General features: G+C 47.0%; 1 protein-coding gene across 3 annotated transcripts in view; it reads left to right on the top strand.

Annotated features, from left to right (window-relative positions):
• APCDD1L (APC down-regulated 1 like) overlaps nucleotides 1-19,508 on the top strand; it is a 47,953-nt gene that overhangs the window by 20,180 nt on the left and 8,265 nt on the right. Inside the window, exons 1-3 of one of the 3 annotated variants that reach the window (XM_057503112.1) lie at nucleotides 16,797-16,878; nucleotides 17,702-17,845; nucleotides 18,055-18,193. In XM_057503112.1, the coding sequence (XP_057359095.1) occupies nucleotides 17,815-17,845; nucleotides 18,055-18,193 (170 nt within the window). In that variant the 5' untranslated portion in view covers nucleotides 16,797-16,878; nucleotides 17,702-17,814. Of the gene's footprint in view, nucleotides 1-16,796; nucleotides 16,879-17,048; nucleotides 17,846-18,054; nucleotides 18,194-19,508 lie in introns of those variants that run through there. The other 2 variants (XM_057503111.1, XM_036901884.2) reach the window with 2 other exon arrangements.

The raw sequence follows: 19,508 nt of genomic DNA, 5'->3' as shown, positions 1-19,508 counted from the left end.
TTTCTTTCATCCAGCCATCTTGCTAAATACTCTTATTGTTTCTAATAATTTTTCTGTGTATTTTGTGTTCTGTACAAAGATAATCATATCATTTTCAAATAGTCATCATTTTATTTCTTTTCTAATCCTTGTACCTTTTATTTATTTTTATTATCTTACTGCAAGGACCTTCAGGAAATGTTGGAAGTAATTGACATCCAGTGTGGTGGTGTACTTTTCTATTCCTGATCTCAAAAGTTCAGTATTTCACCACTAAGAAATACCATTTAAAGTAGGGATTTAGGTAATGTACTTAATCAATATAAGGATATTTCAAACTATTCCGCTTTTGATAAGATTTTTTTCATTGGGAATGGGTGTGGAATTTCTTCAAATGCTTTTCTTCATCTATAAGTAGTAGATTATATGGTTTTGCTCTTTTAATCTGTGAATGTGGTGAATGACACATAGAGTTTTCTAATATTACACACTTTTGCATTATTGGAACAAATCCAACATGGTCATAAGGCATGATCTTTTTAGATACTACTGTGCTCCATTTGCTAATGTTTCATTTAGGACTTTTGCAACCAAGTGCACAAATGAGATTGTCCTATAACTTTTCTTTCTCTGCTGTCCTTTATTTTCCTTATTCACACTGTCCTCAAAAGGCTTCAGGGTCTTTCTCTCGTGGGGGTCCTTTCCAGCTGGGAGAGGGTCTCTTCCCCCAAACGGTGTGGTTGGTGGTGGTGAGACAAGGTGTGAAATGTGCAGAGCCAGAGCCACACTACAGAAAGTCGTTCGTATCTCACAGCTTGTATGTGAAAGGAACTTGAGAGAGATTTTGCAAAATTGGATAACAACCCACAAAATGCATGACATTATAACAACGAATTGTGGAGCTGAAATAAAAAATTTCTATATTATCAAGAAGCAAAAATATTTTCAGTCAACAATGGCAGAAGGAAGGACTGGGGTGGTTTTTCTACTCTTGCCGTAGAAAATGAAAATAAAAAATCTCTGTCATGTGAAGAGGCAATCAAAGTGTACATGGTCCAAAAAGTGTAGGAAGAAACTTGTGAAAGAGTCAAGCGGTTGATGAATAAAATCAGCGTGCCGTTTTTCTGGATTTTGTTATGTTTGTGCTTTTTGTCAACTTCATAAAACTTGTAATTTCTTGTGTGTTTTTTTCTCATTCTAAATCAACTTTTTACTGTTCCACCGACTTTGAATCTTTGTATCAGTTTGCCCTCTTTTTCTTAAGAGGGTCTCCCACATTGAAAAACTTCAGGCCCTGCAAAACCTGGATTTGCCCTTGAAAACAGGACTCCCACGTGAGCTGGGGATGAGTCCTTCTTTCCTGCCTCTTGGAGGTTCATGTAAAATTGGAATGATCTGTTTCTGGAACGTTTAGTAGAACTCATTTGTAAAAACACCCTGGACTGGGTTGTTTGTTTGTTGTTTTGTTTTGTTTTTTGTTTATTTGGGAGGGGAGATTTTAAGTTACTGCTCAGTTTCTCACCAGTACACATCAGTATGAACAGTATGTACCAGTATATACCAGTAGATGCCAGTATGTATATATACTGGATCATAAACTTCTTAAAAATATCATCTCTGCTGTGTCTACAGTTATGCCCCTTTTATCCCTGTATGAAGCATTTCTCTCTCTTTTCTCCTCTCTCCCCACCCACCCACTGTTCTTTGCTTTTCTTCCTTCTTTTGATCAGTCTTATCAGAGGCTTATCTAACTTATTAAAGATTTCATAGAACCAACTTGGGCCTTGTTTATACTCTCTTACGTGCTCTCCTTGTTCTCTATTACAAAACATTATATACATATTACATATATACATATACATTATACATATACTTTCTTTGTTTCTATTTTATTAATGTCAGTTTTCTTTCCTTATGCTCTGTTTCCTTTTTATTTCAGCTTACTCTATTTTTCTTGTTCTGACTTTTAAGTTGGATAAATATCTTTAATTTTCAGACTTTCTTCCTTTAAACATAAGCTTGTAAGCCTGTAAGCTTACCTTGAAGTCTTGCTTTCTCTGCATTCCACAAGTTTTGATGTGTCCTATTTTCACTTTTTTGCTTAATTCTCGTAAGTTCTGTATTTTTTTAACTTTTATTTTGACTTCTTCATTGATGCCTGAGTGTTAGGGAAGAAGTGTTTTTTATTTCCAAACACTTTTAAAAAGGTTTTTTATTTCTAGCAATTTTTTAAATGTTTTTCTGACTTTTAATTTAGTTAGGTTGTGTAGAAATGTGCCCTGTTACTAATTCTTTGAATTATGTTGAGATATGAGATGACCTGATAGAGGGTCAGTTTTTTGTAAATGTTGCATGTGTGTTTGAAAAGAGTGTGCAGTCTGTAATTGCAGCCATGGTAACGTGTGTGTGTGTATGTGTGTGTGCCTATACAACACATACGTATGCACATGCACATATGTTTGCAAACACACATATATAAAATGAATTATATTTGTTCATTGTGTTTTTAAATCTTCTGCATCATTACTGACCTATGTCTGCTTGACTTACAAATAATTGAAAGGTGCTAAAAATCTCTCATTATGATGATGAATTTTCCGATATCGCCCTATATCCACAGCAATTTCTGCCTTGTGTATTTTGATGTTATTTTATGGCCATATCTTCCTGGTGGATTGGACCTTTCATGGACTGACTCTATCTTTAATAATGATTTTCATAGTTTATCCTGTTTCACCTGATTAGTAAATGTTTGCTATTCCATCCCTTTGCTTTCAACTTCTCTGTGTCCTTATGTTTCAGGTATGTAAGTAACATATAATAGGAGGTTTAAAAGTCCAATTTGATAATGCCTGTTAACTGGCAAGTAAATCACATTCATTTTTAATCATCTTTTTAATTTCTATGAATTGTACTTTTTATGCTCCCCCCCACACTTTCTTGCCATATTTTAAGGGATTAGTTGGGCTGTGTTTATTCCTATCACTTTTTTTTTCTTCGGGTTTAGACGCTATACAATACTTGTATTATTTTAGTGGCTACCTCTGGAATTATAACACCTTAATATCTTAATATCTTAACCCTTTTCCTGATAATGTTCTAAGAAATTTAGAACACTAATCTAATCATTACTCTCCCAAATTACATGCTTCTCTTTTCCAGTACTTTAGCTATGTCCTTTTTTCTAATCCCACACATTTATTGGTTTACTTAAGGTTTTGGTTTTTTTTAGATTTTTAACATTTTCAAATTCTTTGCCCATTATATCTTCTTAAAAATCAGATCTTCCCTCTTCATAAATTACTTTTGTAGAAGTCATTTAGTATTATGCTGCTCTCAGTATTGTTTATATGAAAATGTCTGTGTTTATCCTTGTTCTTGAAAGGTTATTTGGCTGGGTACACAAATCTAGGTTGATGGCTCTGTTCTGTCCTATTTTTGGCAGATTCAATTCATTTAGTTTTATTAAACCTGCTTAGTCCCTTGTACCAGTGATTTGCCACCTTGCATCACTTCCGGAAAACTATCAGGCATTTTTTTCTTTACCTACTGCTTCTCCTCTACCCTTCTTTTCTCTTCTTCTGAAAGACATTAGTTAGACTCTCTCATTATAGCTGCTGTGTCTCTCAGTACCTTTTTCTTAGGCTTCAGCCCCCTGTCTTTTTTTTCCTGAATTTTGATTATTTTTTTACATCTATTTTCCAGTTCACTAATTCCCTTTTCAACTATATCTAATCTGCCCCACTAAGATTTTATGTCAACCATTATATTTTTTATTTCTTAAAGCTCTATTTGATTTTCAAATCTGCTTGGTCATTTTTATAGGCTCATGTGTTTTGCTTTTTTAAAATTCCATCTTTTATTTCATTAAACATTTCTTACAGACTTTTCTTTATTCTGTGATAGTAATTCTAATATCTGATACTCTTGGGACATAAATTTTTTCTTTCTTCCAACTCTTACTCTGTATTGGGTTCCTTATTTGTATATTTGGTGATCTTTAATTGGGAACCCATGTTTATTTGATTTTAATCCATTGAAAACCTTAAAGTCTAAAATGAGTGTGTTTTCCTCAAAACAGCATTCATATTTTCTTCTCCTGGTGGTCAAGGGACACCAGCAGCCTGGGCCCACCCTGACCTCTGGTTGCCCCCAGCCTCTTACCATAGGAAATGCTGACATTGACGTTTGCTCTCAGGACGGTCTACACAGTTTCTTCTTCAGCTCACTTTGGGGGCTGGGGAACTCAGAGGCTTCCCTACTTCTGACAAATCATACTTTACATTAAATCTAGTGCATAGTGAAGGTGTCCCCCAGAATATTCAGAAAGCCACACTGCAGAAGCAGGGTGCTGATTCATATCTTTAAAGAGCACACTTCCTGCTCCATGGGGAATGGATTTCAGGGGGCACACTGGAAAACAATGAGTGAACAGTCAATCTTTCAGGGGACAAATGATGGCCATTTGACCCAGAGTTTAGGCAAAAAGGTAGGAGTAAGTTAGTGGAGTATCTGCTTATTAACTTGTCCCCCTTGTTTATTTATAGGCACAAAACTGTGTGATTAGCCACTAACTTTCATCAACTTATAATTTATCTTCCATTGCTTTCATGTTAGATTTGCAAATAGTGAAAAGTTTGATAATATCCGTTGCGGCCAAAGGTGTAAGGATGCAGACACTCTCATACACCAGTGGTGCAGGGTTAACTGAAACAGCATTTTTGGAGGACAATTTGGTCAAATCCATCAACATGTTAAGTGCACATACAATTTCTTTGTTAGGAATTTAGCCAAAGGACACACAAAATTCACAACAAGACACATTAAAAGGATGTCTAATAGAGGGTTATGTGTAATAATAGCAACAATGACAAAAAATTGGCCATGAACTAAATGGCCATCTTCAGAGGACTGGTTAGCTAAATCAAGTGTCATCTATATAGTGGAATACTATTTTGTCTCCTGTACAAAGAGATAAGTCTAAGACGGAAAGATATCCCTGATAATTTAAGTGTAAAAAGCAAAATGCAGAATGATGTGTATAGAAAGATTGGGTTCATAAAAAAATTTTTAATGACCAAATAAAAAACATATACATTTATATGCAGAGATCGGCATGAAACCATTTTCTGGAGGATGCACAAGAAACTGTTAAAATTATTTATTTTGGAGGGAGCAACCAGGGCTTCGGGGTAGAAAGCTGCTTTCGCTTTTCATTTTACACCTTTTCTTATACATCTTGAACATTTTGAAAATTCCATTGCAAGCCACGCACTGCTTTTGTTTGAAGAGTTTAGCCTGTTTTTATTGGACTCTTCTTGATTAAGGCACCTGCTTCCCTTGGTTATTACATCTCCTTCTTACGCTATTTCATTATTTCCTCTGGTTCTGCCCTCAAAGACTATGAATATGCCTTAGTCCCTCCAGTCCTAAAAAACCCAACTTCCTCAAAGATTTCCATAATCTATTATTAAGTCAAAAACACAGATTTCAAATAATATACATAGGATATTCCCATTTTTGTAAAAAAAATTTTGAATAAATGCATGTATGTGGGTTGGGGGTGGGGGCAGGTCTAGAAAGATTTATTCATTCGTTCAACCAAAATGTGTTGTGTGCCTGCCACGAGCCAGGCCTTGCTGCAGAGAAGGAAGTTCAAAGGGGCTGCGGGTCCTGCACTCAGCCTCTCTCTGCATCCCAGACACTGGGTCCTGGAGGGTCACGTGCACCAGCAGGCTAGTGGCAATTCACTCTGGGTGAGGTGATTGTGGGTGAGCTTTTATATCACCTTCATGCTTTTCTGTATCTTCTGATGCATTTCTTGCCCTGTGTATGGCCTAAAAGAACTTACATAAAAATAATAATTAAGCCATAAAACATAATCTCTCTATCCTCTGGTTTTGTCTGTCTTCTGCAAACTCCTACACTCATCCATGCAATATTGGGGACACAACTGATACTAAACAATTTTTCCTGTGTATCTGGAGATCTTATTTAAGTAGGTGTCCTGTATTTTGTCTCAACCCTGCTCATCAACAGCCTGCTCCCAGCACTGCTCCTCTTGGAGGGACCCCCTCGGCTCCACCTGGCCCTCCCTGTGGGGCTGCTTTCCTCAGGATCCGGCCTCTGGCTGACCTCCACCCCCTGTCCTCCCCCAGGTGTGCATCGGGGACAAATGCGTGGCCCCACCAGACCCCCACAACTAGCTCCTCCTACCCTGTCAGCTCCTCAAACAGCACACTCCAAAACCAGGACTGTCCCAGTTGTCCATCTCCGGGGACAGTCCTCCAGCCCCACTTCCTGCCCTCACCCCAGCCCCAACCACTGCCCCAGCCTCACCTCCACGTCTGGACTCAAGGTGGTTGCCTGCAGGTCTGAGCTCCCCTTGCCCAACCCCGCCCCCCACATCCACCAGATCATCCTTAATACAAGCCAACAGAGCCTTGGGCCTGGGTCCCCAACAGCCTGTCACCAGGCCACCATGGCAGTTTGGCCACATCTGATCGCTACTGTCCTATAATCGGGTCAACATCTCTCTCCAAATCAACTAACTCATTTTCACTTATTTTTTAAAATAACTTTCCCTGTATGCTTTAGCCTCATGCTAACAAAATCCCAAGCTTGATGTGTCAGTAATCGAACTGAGTCAAGACAGATATGCACCTAATCAAATGCCAACTGCACCTCACATACCTGAAATCGTGGCCAGGGCCACCCGCCTGGGCATGACACCCTTTGGAAAGCACTGCCTTTCCAAATGCCCACCTGCTCCTGTCCCCCGTGGGGCGCCCTCTGTTTGAAGAACACTCCAGGCCCCCCCAGGTGGCTAACTGGCCTGCCCAGCTGCTGCTGCTCCTGGCCTCTCCGTCTCTCCCTGTGGCACCCCCTCACCGGGTGCCGCCGTCACGGGGACTAATTGCATCCCCCGCCCCCCCCGGGCCCGACTGCTGCTTCACACCTCCGTGCCGCCCTCGCAGCCCCCGCTGGAGTGCCCATTAGGCTCTCCCCCACCTGTCATGCAGCCACTCGTCCTGCCAGGCTCTCCAAGAGCTCCTCCCTCAGTGGACAATCAGCGGCGGGCAGAGCTCTGCTGAGGCTCTGCTGCCCTGGCTCGGGGTGCCCGACCCTCGTCCCTCACAGAGGCTTCTCCGCCAGCCTGCGGCCAGGCACGCCGAGGCGCTTGGTGCAAGCTGGGCAAAGGCCGGGGGCTGCCTGTGCGGGCGCGAGGAGACTGGAGCTTGCAGGTCGCAGACCTGCTTCAGAGCTCAGGCCTTTCCACCCACTGGCTCGTGCCACTGAAGCTGCACACTCACAGACTCTCCTTCCCTCACCTGGAGGATGGGGGCCCCAAGGCCTGTTGGGAGGATGGAGCCCATGAGTAAATGGGGCTCTGCCCACTCCAGAGCTTTACAGAGACGGGCGGCTTATTGTTGGGATGGTAACGGGGACATTGGTGACTAATCCGCTGTGGCCACCCAATTAGCACTGCTGAGGTCCCTCGTGTGAATTGCGTGCGGTCTCCCCAGGATAAGAACACCGCGGATCCAGGGTCTTGAGGGAAGGCAAGAATTACAAGCCTGTTTACTTAACATTTAGGAAGCCAACGCATTTTCCTGTACCTCCTCTGCAACACTTAAGCCAATATTTGCGTCTTTGGGATTCTATTTGTATGGTAATTTAAAAATAGGGTTTGGACTTACAGCCGGCCTTTCTCTTGAAACTCCAAAAGCACATTAATTTTATAGACGGTAAAATAACGCCATAATTAAATATTACCATTTCTCTTAAAATCTGGTAGCTTCTAACAAAATGGGTTTTTCAAAACATGATGTAGATTTCCCCACAAAATTACACTCAAGGGGAATTTCTTATTTTGAATGTACGGAAGAGACCACGAACTTAATCTCAACACAATGTAAGAAAAATTGATTTGTTAAATTACAATAATTTTCTTGCGTTTAAAATCTCCATGCTTCCTGGGGTGGCTGACCCAAAGCCCCCCCTAGGTGCGTCTTTGGGGGAAGCCCCAGGGAGCAGGATGTTTTGGGTCATTGTTTATGAAGCTTCCCAAATGCCCTTCCTGGTGGTTCCAATTGGAGATTTTGTTCTGTGTTGCAAACAAAGAGGCAAAGCTGGGCGACCCCTCTACCCTCGCCCTTTGGTCTCCAAATACGCTCCCGGTGCCCGTGTTAACGAAGGTTTCCCACATGAAGGAGGCGTGGGCCCCGCAGCCGGCCTCCCATAGGCTCCCCCTTCACCAAGTCAGGGCCTAAGGACGGAGTCTGGTGGCCCCGGGCTGGAGGCTGAGGCTGGAGGAGGTGGGGCCGGATTTCACCCCGGGCGCCCAACCGCCCCAACCACAGCTCAAGAGGGCCCCCTTGTGGAGAGTCCCGAGAACAGCCCAGGAGTGGTGTACTTCCCCCAACGCCGGGGTTGCTCCCCCAGGCCTCCGACAGGTCCGGGCAGTTCTCAGACCCTAAGGGACTCAGTGGAGACCACTAGCCTCCAACTTTCTCTCTTCAAAACCTACATATTTCTTTGGGACGGGAAGGTTCTTGGCCCCTCTGGAGAAGACCTGGTGGAGAACTAGACCCCAAAGCCGCATGAAGAGCTAAGCTCGAGGTCCCACCCAAAGGTGCGTCCTGTGCCCTTTTCCAGGAGGCTTCACCACAGCAACACAAACGTCTTTCTCGTTGAATGTCTCAAGACCTTGTGACTGTCTCGCCAAATTCCTGTTCTATAGAACAATGAAATCTCCAGTCAATAAGGATTCGAGCCACTGGGAGACCTGGACACACGTTCTTTCTGGCAAATGCTGCCTGTGACTACAGCCCTTAGTCAGGCGCCAGAATGTCGAGGAGATCCAGGCACATCGAGGCACGGGGAGGGCTCGGGCTCCATCTGCCCAGGCCCGGACGCCCCTCACCCCACCCCTCAAAACACAGGACGGAATGTTGGTGTCAGAGGAGAGCATTGACCGAATTTGGTGTGAATTATGAGTATCCAAGGGCCAACGTGCAGAGCTAACGCGGCCTTGTCTCCAAGGCCCCAGAACATCTGGGTGAAAAGGAAGAACTTCCATCAGTCACCCTGATGCCTTGGTTATTTGCAAACAGCTGGGTCTGGCTGAAATTTTCAGTTTTCATCAGGGCGGAAGCCCCAGCCAGGGCGGGGACTAATTAGCCTCATCACGGGGCTGAGGGAAAGTTTCAGTGTGAATAGTTTTTGTTCTGGAACATTCCCAAACAGACAGAGTGGCTGATGAGCCAGGCCTGCCGGGCTGGACCCTGTCTCCCCAGCTCCCCATTCCTTGCCCATCCGTGAGCTGTGTGTTTCCTTTCCCTTAGCAGCGAAGGCTCAGCACAGGCCACGGGGAGATGTCTGTGTGGCCAGCTCTGTTCCTTCACAAAATATTTTCAATTTCAGAAACACAAACAGAAAATAATCACCTTTTCCAGGAGGCACCAAGCAAAGCCCACGTCATCCCCTGGCCCCTTGGCCAGGCTGATCTGGGGCTTCACAAGGAGAACTGGGTGAATGGGAACAAACCAGCCATGCTCTTCAATAGCCTTTCTGAATGCGGACATTGGAATCCAGTGCCCACCAGCTCAGGTCTGCTGTGCCAGGCACGCAGTCCCTCCAGAATCCCGCAGGGCAACTTACAACTCTTTGAGCTCACCAGGCAAAGGAGAACACATTTCACAGTCCAGGCTGTGGAGAGTGGCGCCTACTTTTTGTAGAGCACACCCGTGTCTGAGTCCCAGGAAGGCCGATCCATCCCCCACCAACACCTGGCCTCGAGGGCAGAGGCCTAGGATTAGCTGCCTGATGAGTTTCAGTTGCCGCCAAATGAGGGACAGCTGAGGAATCCGGGGCCAGCCATCCATGCCAGAGGGGAAGTTTGGACTCCTTATAATTCAAACTTTGTCTTCATATTTCTGTGATTTGCTGGGACTGTCATAGCATGCCAATCTGCAACCTTCCCTGGGGAGTTCAAATGGAAAGTCTGCGTGCCTTTTGTGCAATGACCTCATTGGAAAGCATATCTTTTGCTGTCGCAATGCCACGACGGCTGCCGTTTCAACAGCCGGTTTCTGAAGCTTGTTGGAGAAGCAGCTGGCGCACCCCCCCCACCGCACGCCAGCAAGTCTAGTTTGTAAATGGCGGCAGCCTCTAATCAAGAGAGGTTACTTTTTGGGTGGGGATTTTTATTTAAAATATATGTAAGCTTCCAAGTCCAAACATTCTAGGTGAATTACCTCAAGCTAAGAATTTTGAAATAAACCAGAAGGTTTCAGACTCCATTTTTTAAGCGAGAGAACACTTTTTTCAAAGCAAATCTTAATTAGTGTCCCACTATATAAGCCAGAGCAAAAATCAGGGGCTGCTTGACCTAAAGCTGGGGGTGGGAGGCAAGAACCTCAGTCACTGGGTTTCCCCTTCTCCCAAAAAGCTGTCATGGTGTTCAGAAACCAGCTTGAAAGCCTCTGATACGGCAACATGTAACACACACACACACACACACACACACACACACACACTCGATTCTTGAGCTAGAGTTACACTAGCCAATAAGGCAGCCACCAACCACAGGTGGCCCCTGAGCCCCTAAAATGTGGCAATCTAAATTGAGTTGTGTGGTTAATTAACTATGAACACACACCTAATTTTGAAGACTTCTGTGAAAAAAGCATATAAAACATCTCATTAACAGTTTTCATATTTATTACATGTTGAAATATAATATTTGGAGCTGGATAAAATACCATTAAAATTAATTTCACCTGTTACCATTTAGCCTTTTTAAAGTGGCTAATAAAAAAATGTAAAACCACCTATGTGGATACATTTGTGGCTCATATTGTTTCTGTTGAACAGGGTCACTCAGAGCTAGGTAGAGCCTTCCCTGGGGTATAGAAGCACATCAGGGTCCTGGTTTGGCTGGGGCAGCTTCCAAGGTTCAACAATGACCCTAAAGCAAAGCACCTGACATTGGTTCTTATGCTGGAGCCATCTTAGCCCCAAGGCTCTCAGCAGTAGTTGATACTTACACTTAAATCTTCCTTTGTCTACTTCTCTTTCCTCATGGCCTGCTTGGATCAGCCCAGGTCCCTAGCCTGCTGGGAACTCCCCTACTGACTGCCCTTCACCCTCAGCAGACCAGCTGTCTCTTTCTCTCTGCTTCCATTTCAAACTTGACCCTAATAGCCACACACTTGATGAAAACCACCAGTTAATTTTTAGGAGGAGAAATCCCAAGGGCTGGGAGAAGTATCAACAAGGAACTCATAAGCATGGGTCTAACGTACAAGTCATTCAATCATTCAACTACAAGTGGCAATTATAACACATTTATAGAGCACTTGCTATGTGAAGGCACTGTTCTAAGTGCTGTGCATGTCTTAAAAAATATTTATTGAGCATCTTTCAGGAACTGTGCTAAATGCTGGGAAATTAGCAGTGAGTAGGAAAGATGTCCTCCTGTTGCTGGCAGACTAGTGGGGGAAACAGTGAGAAAAAGGAAGGGAGAAAGGAAGGAAGGAAGAAAAGGAGGGAAGGAAAAGGAAAGAAAGAGAGGAGACTAGCATGACACTCCAGTAGCAATGAGCACACCCAGCACCAAGATCTTGGTTTCTAAACACCATTCTCCAATATTAGGATCTAGGACTTCTTGGAGAAATGGCTGATTTCAGGGCTGGGGCAGGTAAAGTACAAAATGAGCCTTCTGGTGCCAGAAAATGAGGAAGTGCTCCAAAAACTGGCAAGGGCATGTAGAAAGTTACACAGGAGCTAAGCTGCAGGAGCTCATCATGGCCTAATCTGGGAAAATGGAACAACAAAGTGAATAATGACAGCAATAGATTGTGACCTATAAAGTAAGTATCCCTGAGCTCCTACTAATACAAATAACTCAGTGAAGAGATAAATGCTTCCTTACAGCACAGTTCCAATAAATACATTCAGGAAAAATGATGAAACTAGAGAATGACAGTTTTGAAAACACCACAGTAATAATTATTGCAAGCAAGAATAGTCAATGGTATCAATAGATGCTAAAATGAGGGTGGGAGTATAATGAAAAACAAGATCTCGGCATTATTTCTAAGTATGACCCCATAAGACATTATTAATTATAAAGATAAAATTAGTCATTTAACAGTGGAGAACCCTGGCAGACACCCCCATAAGCAGGTCATCAAAATTATCATCATTATTGGGACCAACTGACATTGTGTGCCTCCTCAGATGAGGTGCTGCAGGACGCACAACACTGCTTTTAGGGGATTCTTACCAAGACTGCATAAGTTGAATTTAATCATAAGGAAACATCAGGCAATCCTAAATTGAGGAACACACTACAAAATAACTGGCCAGTACTCTTCCAAAGTGTCAAGGTCATGAAAGACAAAGACCACAGAAGTGTCTCTGATCCAAGGAGGCTAAGGGGGCCTGACAACTAAACGTGGTCCTGGATTGGATCCTGGACCAGAAAGGGAACATTAAGCAGACAAGTAGTGAAGCTTGCGTATGGTTGGTAGATTAAAGTTAAAAGCACTGTTATCCACGTTAATTTCCTGGTTTTGATCATGTACTGTGTCCATTTAAGATGTTAACCTTTGGGGAAACGGGATGAAGGGTATACTAGAATTCTTCCTACTGCTCTTGAAACATGTTTATTAAGTCTGAAATTATTTCAAATCGAAAAATCAAGAAATAGAAGTAAGTAAAAAACAGAAAGCAGGTAAATAATTGCCAGTTGTGACAAAGGCTGCCGAAGAGAAAAGGGAATGGAAAATAGTAGAAGGGGAGCGTTTGACATCAGCCTGCCCGGGAATGCCGTTCATGTTCAGACCTCACTGAAAAAGGAGAAAACAACCCAAAGCAGAGGGAAGGGCACTCTGGCCGAGGAACAGCATATGCAGCAGCCCTGAGGCAGTGCGGTTGCCCATTCATCCCTAGAAACACACAGTGGGGAAGCATGGTGGGATCTGATGGCTGACGCTGGAGACAGGAACATGGCTGATTTTAAAGGGACTCACAGATGACAAGGAAGCACGTGGCTGTTGCTCCAAGTTCCAAGTGCATCAGGAAACCACAGGAAGTTTTCGGCCATCATGTAAATTTCCTTTGACACACTTGTGATTCTTTGAAATTATAATCCATAGTGGTGGGCCTATTAGATTAACACCAGCCTCTCCAAGATAACAGGTACTCCAGCCCTCACAAGCAACTTTATAAAGACCTACAGGAGCCATTCAGTGTGTGTGCATGGGTGACAGCCCCAAGGAACAGGCTGCGGACTTCGGATGCCCCTCAGTACCTGTTATGGGTTGAATTGTGTCCCCAAAAAGGTATGTCTGAATCTTAAACCCTGGTACCTGTGAATATGGTCTTATCTGGAAGCAGGATCTTTGCACATGTGATCAAGTTAAACTGAGGTTATGATGGGCTCGTATGTGCCCTACCTAATCCAGTGACTGGCGTCTCCGTCAGAGAAAGGACAGGGAGATGTGGGTACAGAGATGTAGGCACACAGAAGACAGCCATGTGGAGACGGAAGCAGAGACTAGAGTGACACAGGTGCCTGCCAAGAATCTGGAGCCACCAGGAACCAGAAGAGGCAGGACCCTCCCCTAGAGCCTCAGGAGAAAGCCACCATCCCATACATTGATTTCAGATTTCTGCCCTTCAGGTTGTGAGAGACAGGGTCCTGTTGCTCTAAGTCACCCAGTCTGTGGCCTCTGTTGCAGCCTCCCAGGACGCACAGCCACTCTCCTTCTGCATTCTTGAGGTGGAGGGATAAGCTAACCCCCTGTCTGCTCCCTTCATCCCCAGGTTATTTTCTACAGCCGTGAGCCCACATACACTTACTTATTAAATCATACCTACTTAGAGTTTTACGTAATACTTTAAAATCAAGTTCAGACCAACCCCCTTTTAAAACAGCCTTGTCGTGGGCAATGCGGTCTAGGAAAGTGCTCATTTGCTACGGTAACTGTGGCTGCTTTTAACACCCTCTAAAATCAATGCGTAACCACTGGAATGAGAAATGCTCACCATTGCACCCCAAATCACTCGGCACGCCTCCTGGAACTTTGGAACATGCCAATTAGGGTAGGAAAAAACAACACCTTTTTCTTTTTGCCCCCAAAGATAGATACCTGATATTTCTCCATCTGTTCTGGCTACAAACCCCACATTTTTTCTCCACTCTCCTCCCCTTCTGATTCCTACCCACTCTTCTCATAATCCATAAAGAAAATGTGGAGTGTGGACCTGGGGGCAAAACTTCTCTAAGCCTCTATTTTTTATCTGTAAAATGAGGATAACTGCATCCACCTAACAGAAGTGTTGTGAAGGGTAGATAAGAAAGGGGAGTCATCTTTCATTCCAAGCCTATGCAATGTCCAGAATGGGTACATCCATAGAGACAGAAAGCAAATTTGTGGCTGCCAGGGTTTGCAAGGAGGGTGGGATGGGGGAATGACTCCTGCATATGGATTTCGTTTGCAGGGGATGAAAATGTTCTGGAACTAGATAGTGCTGGTTGTTGCACAGCACGACCAGTGTCCTCAAGTGCTGCTGGATTTTACTTGTACACTTCAAAATGAATAAAATGGTGGCTTTTATGTTAGGTGTATTTTAGCAATATTTGTTTTCTAATTGGGTAAGAAGCATCTGTCTGGAGTGACACCAACCAAGTATTCCATCCCATGAACCTCAGTTTCATCATCTGCAAAGTAGACATGTTGACGGAACTTGTGTCGTGGGTGGCTGGGCAGAGGACACCTGTTGGTCCACAGGAATGGCTGGCACTGACAGGCTGCCACCCCCGGGACCGCTGGGAGGGCTCCCCACCGTAATACAGACAAAGCAGTGCGTCTCAAGTCAATGTCAGCCAGGTGGCCACATGTGGGAGAGGCTCCACCAGTGTCCTTCCCCCTGAAGGCCGCAGGCAGGTTCCATACAGCGTTCACCATGAAGCCTGTTCCCTCCATTCTAACTCACAAGAACACATCGGGCTGGAGCAGCTCATATTTTAAACCCCAGTAGCCTAGTCTGAGCAATTGGATGCTCCAGATTTAATTCTGCAGGTAATTTGAACGATGCTATCTAATTTCAAATGTCCCTGCTCTTATGAGTGCAAAAGCAGCATAATTTTTAATTAGTGGGTAAACAGTAAATAATGGATGGCGGTAAGTGGACACCACTGTTAATTAAAAATCCATGGTTGATAAAAATCAATTTGGCCCATGCATTTAACTCAGTCTATCAGGTCCCTGCGAAAAGTTGTGAACCCAGCCCCCAGCACCATCTGCTTTCGGCTGTTGCTCCTTTCGTTGAGACTTTTCTAAGGGAGAAAAAGAGAAAGAAAAGGAAAACAAAAGTCTGCCTCAAAAGCTACAACTGGAGAAATTTCATGTATTCATTTATAATCAGTCAATTTAAATTTTGCAACCTTGAAGTTGAAACTTCAAGAACGGTCGAGAGGGGATGTTATGCCCGACTCCGTTGTCACAAAGAAGGTCTCCTGTCGTGTTTTATGTTTGGGGTGTGCACGTTCTGAATACAGTGAGATCTCACTATGTCTCACGTAGTCTCCTGACTTAATTAAATATGATTTTCTCATGGAAACACAAAACAAACTGAAACACACTTAGTGGGAACACACTGCCTGAGGATTCATGACAAAATACGCTGCAGGCCATCTCTTCTTGGTGACTTCAGAAAACAATTCCTTAAGAAACAGAGCTTTGAGGAGACAACGCCAATATAATTTTTAGGGCTCATTCACAATTTTGCTCTGAGATGTAAGCTTGCCTTTCCCACCAGGCAAATAATGCTGACAGCCCCAGTTTCATCCATCCTCCAAACCGACACTTCCAGACAGGTTTGGTGGACACTGGTGATGTTCAATTAACCTGCAGCATTGAATCCGGGGGACCGAGCACCTCCCCAGGGCTGCAGCCTCATGAGCGTGGGGAGGCGCACGATGTGACGGTGATGTGTGCGAGTCCCAGCCCAGGATTCCCAAAGGCATTAGGCTGGTCCTGCTTTGACACTTCCCCACACACCACAGCATCCTGGGGCTGGTCCCCGAAAAATTAGATGTGCCCAAGTTAACACGGAACCACTGCAAGCCTCTCTCTCAAGCCTCCCCTCGGTACTGCCCACCCTGTAGAGTGGCCCCAACTCTGGGGGCACCTGAGTGCCCACATGGCTGGGTGAGGCCATCTGAGGCCTGGCTGGTTGGTTGGCTGTTCTCATCTCTCCTATTTAGCTGGTTAAAACCAATACATCAGTCATAGGACAAACCAAGAATCCAGCAGGGCTCCAGTGCTCGACCGGCCTTCCAGTCATTCATCCACCCATTCATTCAGCCCGTGTCTGCTGAGTGCCCTGCACTCCTCCAAGTCTTGAAAACAGCCCCTGTCCCTTGCAAGATAGGCAACGGTTAAGCCATCAGGCCAGAGGCCAGAAACCTGGGCTCTGTCACCCTTGGGAAGCGTGTGCCCCCGCACGGGGTAAGCTGTCCCCATGAGCCTGGTTCTCCGCCCACAGGAAGCCGCTGACGCCAACACCCATCTCCTAGAGCTGTTGGGGAGGTTGGGCAGGAATGCACGGAGTGGGTACTTGATTAACAGGAACCACCGGGTCCTCACCATCACGACCATCGTGCCACTCCTGCCTTCTCAGCTGGTCCCCAGGGCCCCCAGGGAGTGAGGAATCCACAATGCCTCGTTTTTCTGAGAGGCTGCTGGGATGCAGAGAGTTTGGGGGCCACTTGCCCCATAAAACAGCTGCAGAGGGGCAGTGTGGGGACCCCAGGCCTCCCTAGACCTTCCTTGGCCACGCTGCAGTTTCTGAGCCCGAGATGGACGGCGGACGGCGCACTGGGTAAGGGGACAGAACACGCCATTCGCTCATTTCTCCACTTAGCCCCCAAGCCTTCAGGGCCTCCCAGGCCCCCAGGGCCTGGCTCCCGGGCTGGCCGGTGTCTCCACAGAGGCCCACCTTGCCTCAGCTCACCCCCTGACCCACTTGGGCCACAGGCTTGGTGGGAAAAAGTGCCGTTGGAAAGCCCAGCTGCAGGGGCTGGCCAGCCTCCATGAGCAGAGCCCACTGCTGTGATACTTGTGTGCAGATCGCCACCAAGCTTCCCATACATCAGCCATCGGGGTTGTGTCAAGCCCAGCCCTCTGGGTGGAGGCGAGAGTTTCGGGGGGGATTGCTGCTCTTTAGCAGCCGAAGGTCCCGGTGCCTCTCAGCAGCTCTTCCAAGAGATTGCAAACAGGTTCATGGCCAGGCCTGGCTCGTCTCCACAAGATGAGCACACCAAGAGGTCACTTAGGGGGGCCTGGGGCCCTGGGCTACCCTTCCCTGAGGCCTCCAGTTCCCCCTGGCCCCGCCAGTGGCCCCATGCATCAGCCCCAGCACCCACCACTCGTTTATGGAGCGTCCTCCATGTGCCAGGTGTGGGCCTGGGTCCCACGGATGTGGGGGTGGCAACATGGGCCTGGCACCGAGGAGGGTGCATGGGACAAGGCCTCGGCGGGCAGGCGGCAGGTCTGGCCTGCTCGGCGCGGCACAGGTCAGGCAGCACCTGGGCCCCCTGGTGGGGCAGGGGGCAGTCACCCCCCAGCCCCTCGGGCTCAGTGTGCGGTGCCCCGGCCGGGAGTGCAGGCTCCCGCAGCCAGCATGGGGCGGCGCCTGTCCACAGCAGGCCAGGCTGCAGATGGCCCCGGCTCCCAGGACTCTGGCTCAGCACAGAAATCCTCTTGGAGGATTCCTGGCCCGGGAATTTGGGACAGTCTCCCCAGGAGGCTTGGATTCATGGTGGACACACCTGGAAATCGAGGAGGAGGTGAGCCGGGTGGCTGATTCTAGGCACCCTGGTTTGGGTGCAGCCAGAGGGAGTCTGGGTGCCCCGGGGAGGGCCAAGGGGCAGGTGAGGTGCAGTCAGGCCCTGCCTGATTCTCAGCTGCCCCCTGGGCTGGCCCAGGTCAGGTGGGGAGGGCAGGGGGAGTGCCTGGGTGCGCCGGGATAACTAACCCAGGTCTGTCTGCTTTGCAGCCTGCACCACGGAGGCGGCTGCGGTGGCAGGGGGCAGCCACCTGCGCTGGGAACCCCGCTGCCAGCAGCCCCTGCCTAACCGAGCACCTATCACTGCAGTGCTGCCCCCGCGCCTTGACGGGCTCTGGATCTCTACTGGGTAAGACCCCAAGTCACCCTGACCATAGGCTCCCGGGTTGGGAGACTTCAGCCTCTCTGAGCCCCATTCTCTGTGAAATGGGCACAACTCATCCAGTTGTCCAAGAGGCAGGCTACCTGCCAAGCACATGGCTTTGCTTGTCCTCCTCCGCAGAGTGAGCCTGGGAGGCAGGGGCTGTACTGGGCCTCGTGCCTCAACCACAAACAGAAAATGGATGAAAGCCATCTGTTCAGGACACTGAGCACGTACTGTGAGCCAGGTACAGGGGACACGATGAGCTGAGCATGCTAACAAAGAAATAAGTGACCTAAACCGGAGTTGGTGTGAGCTCGGCAGTGAAGGAAACGAAAGCAAAGAGGTGATGGTGAGTGACCTGGGTGGGTTCTTTTGAGAGTGGTCAGGGAAGGCTGCTCGGAGGTGGTAACACTCAGCTGCGAGCTGAAAGAAGAGGAGTCAGCCATCCAGAGAGCCAAGGGAAGAGCCAAGCAGAGGGAGCGGCTGGTGGAAAGGTGCTGGGGCAGGAAAGAGCAGACCAGAGAGGGCCCGGGTGTCCTGCTTGCCCGTCTAATTCCCTTTCTAACCTGACAGGCTCACCTGACATTTCAGAGGCCCTGCTGCTGCTCCGGCACATTGGGCTCTGTGTTCTGCCCTCGTGTAAGGGGCACAAACTCTATAGCAGCCAGCTGAGTTCCCCCTCCTGGGGTGGGGTCAGGGGAGAAGGGAGGCAGAGGTGCCCCCCACAACGAGCACATCCCTTCCTCCCCAACTATCCCCATTTCTCACTCCCCTGAGTCTGGGACCGGACTCTCCACGACCTGCATGACCCTCCTGAGGTCAGGGAGAAACCCGACAGCCGAATATCTGCCAGCACTCAGGTGGAGGGAGAGGACATGAGTTCTGCCAACCACTTGGGGTGCATTCCCCGCCTCTGCCCCCTCCCCGACTCCACAGTCCAGGTGGGACCCAGGTACCACTGACCAGGGTCTCTCTGAGAGAGAACTGGGGCATGGGCAGAGTAGGGACTGGGTGCAGGCTGCCCCTGCCCCAAGACAACAGCATTACAGAACAGTGCTTCTGGAAACTTCTAGAACTTTCTTCCTAGAAAGTTCCCCTTCTTACTCTCTAGATAGGCTTTGCTGCTTCCTAGGAGTAGTGCAGGGAAGGATCTAGAGTGTGGGCGCCACCGAGCTGCCCGTTTTGGCCTGCCGTGTTCCCTTAGGCAGATCTCCCTGTCCCCAGCCTCTGCTGAGACCGGGTGAGCAGAGGGCTGTGGCCCAGCCCCGAATGTGTGACCTTCCTCTCCCCATTTTCAATA

Source organism: Manis pentadactyla, chromosome 5 (genome assembly GCF_030020395.1).
Source record: "Manis pentadactyla isolate mManPen7 chromosome 5, mManPen7.hap1, whole genome shotgun sequence".
Taxonomy (NCBI): Eukaryota; Metazoa; Chordata; class Mammalia; order Pholidota; family Manidae; genus Manis; species Manis pentadactyla.
The sequence above is the reverse complement of the archived record's forward strand: the minus strand, read 5'-3'. Positions and strand labels throughout refer to the sequence as shown.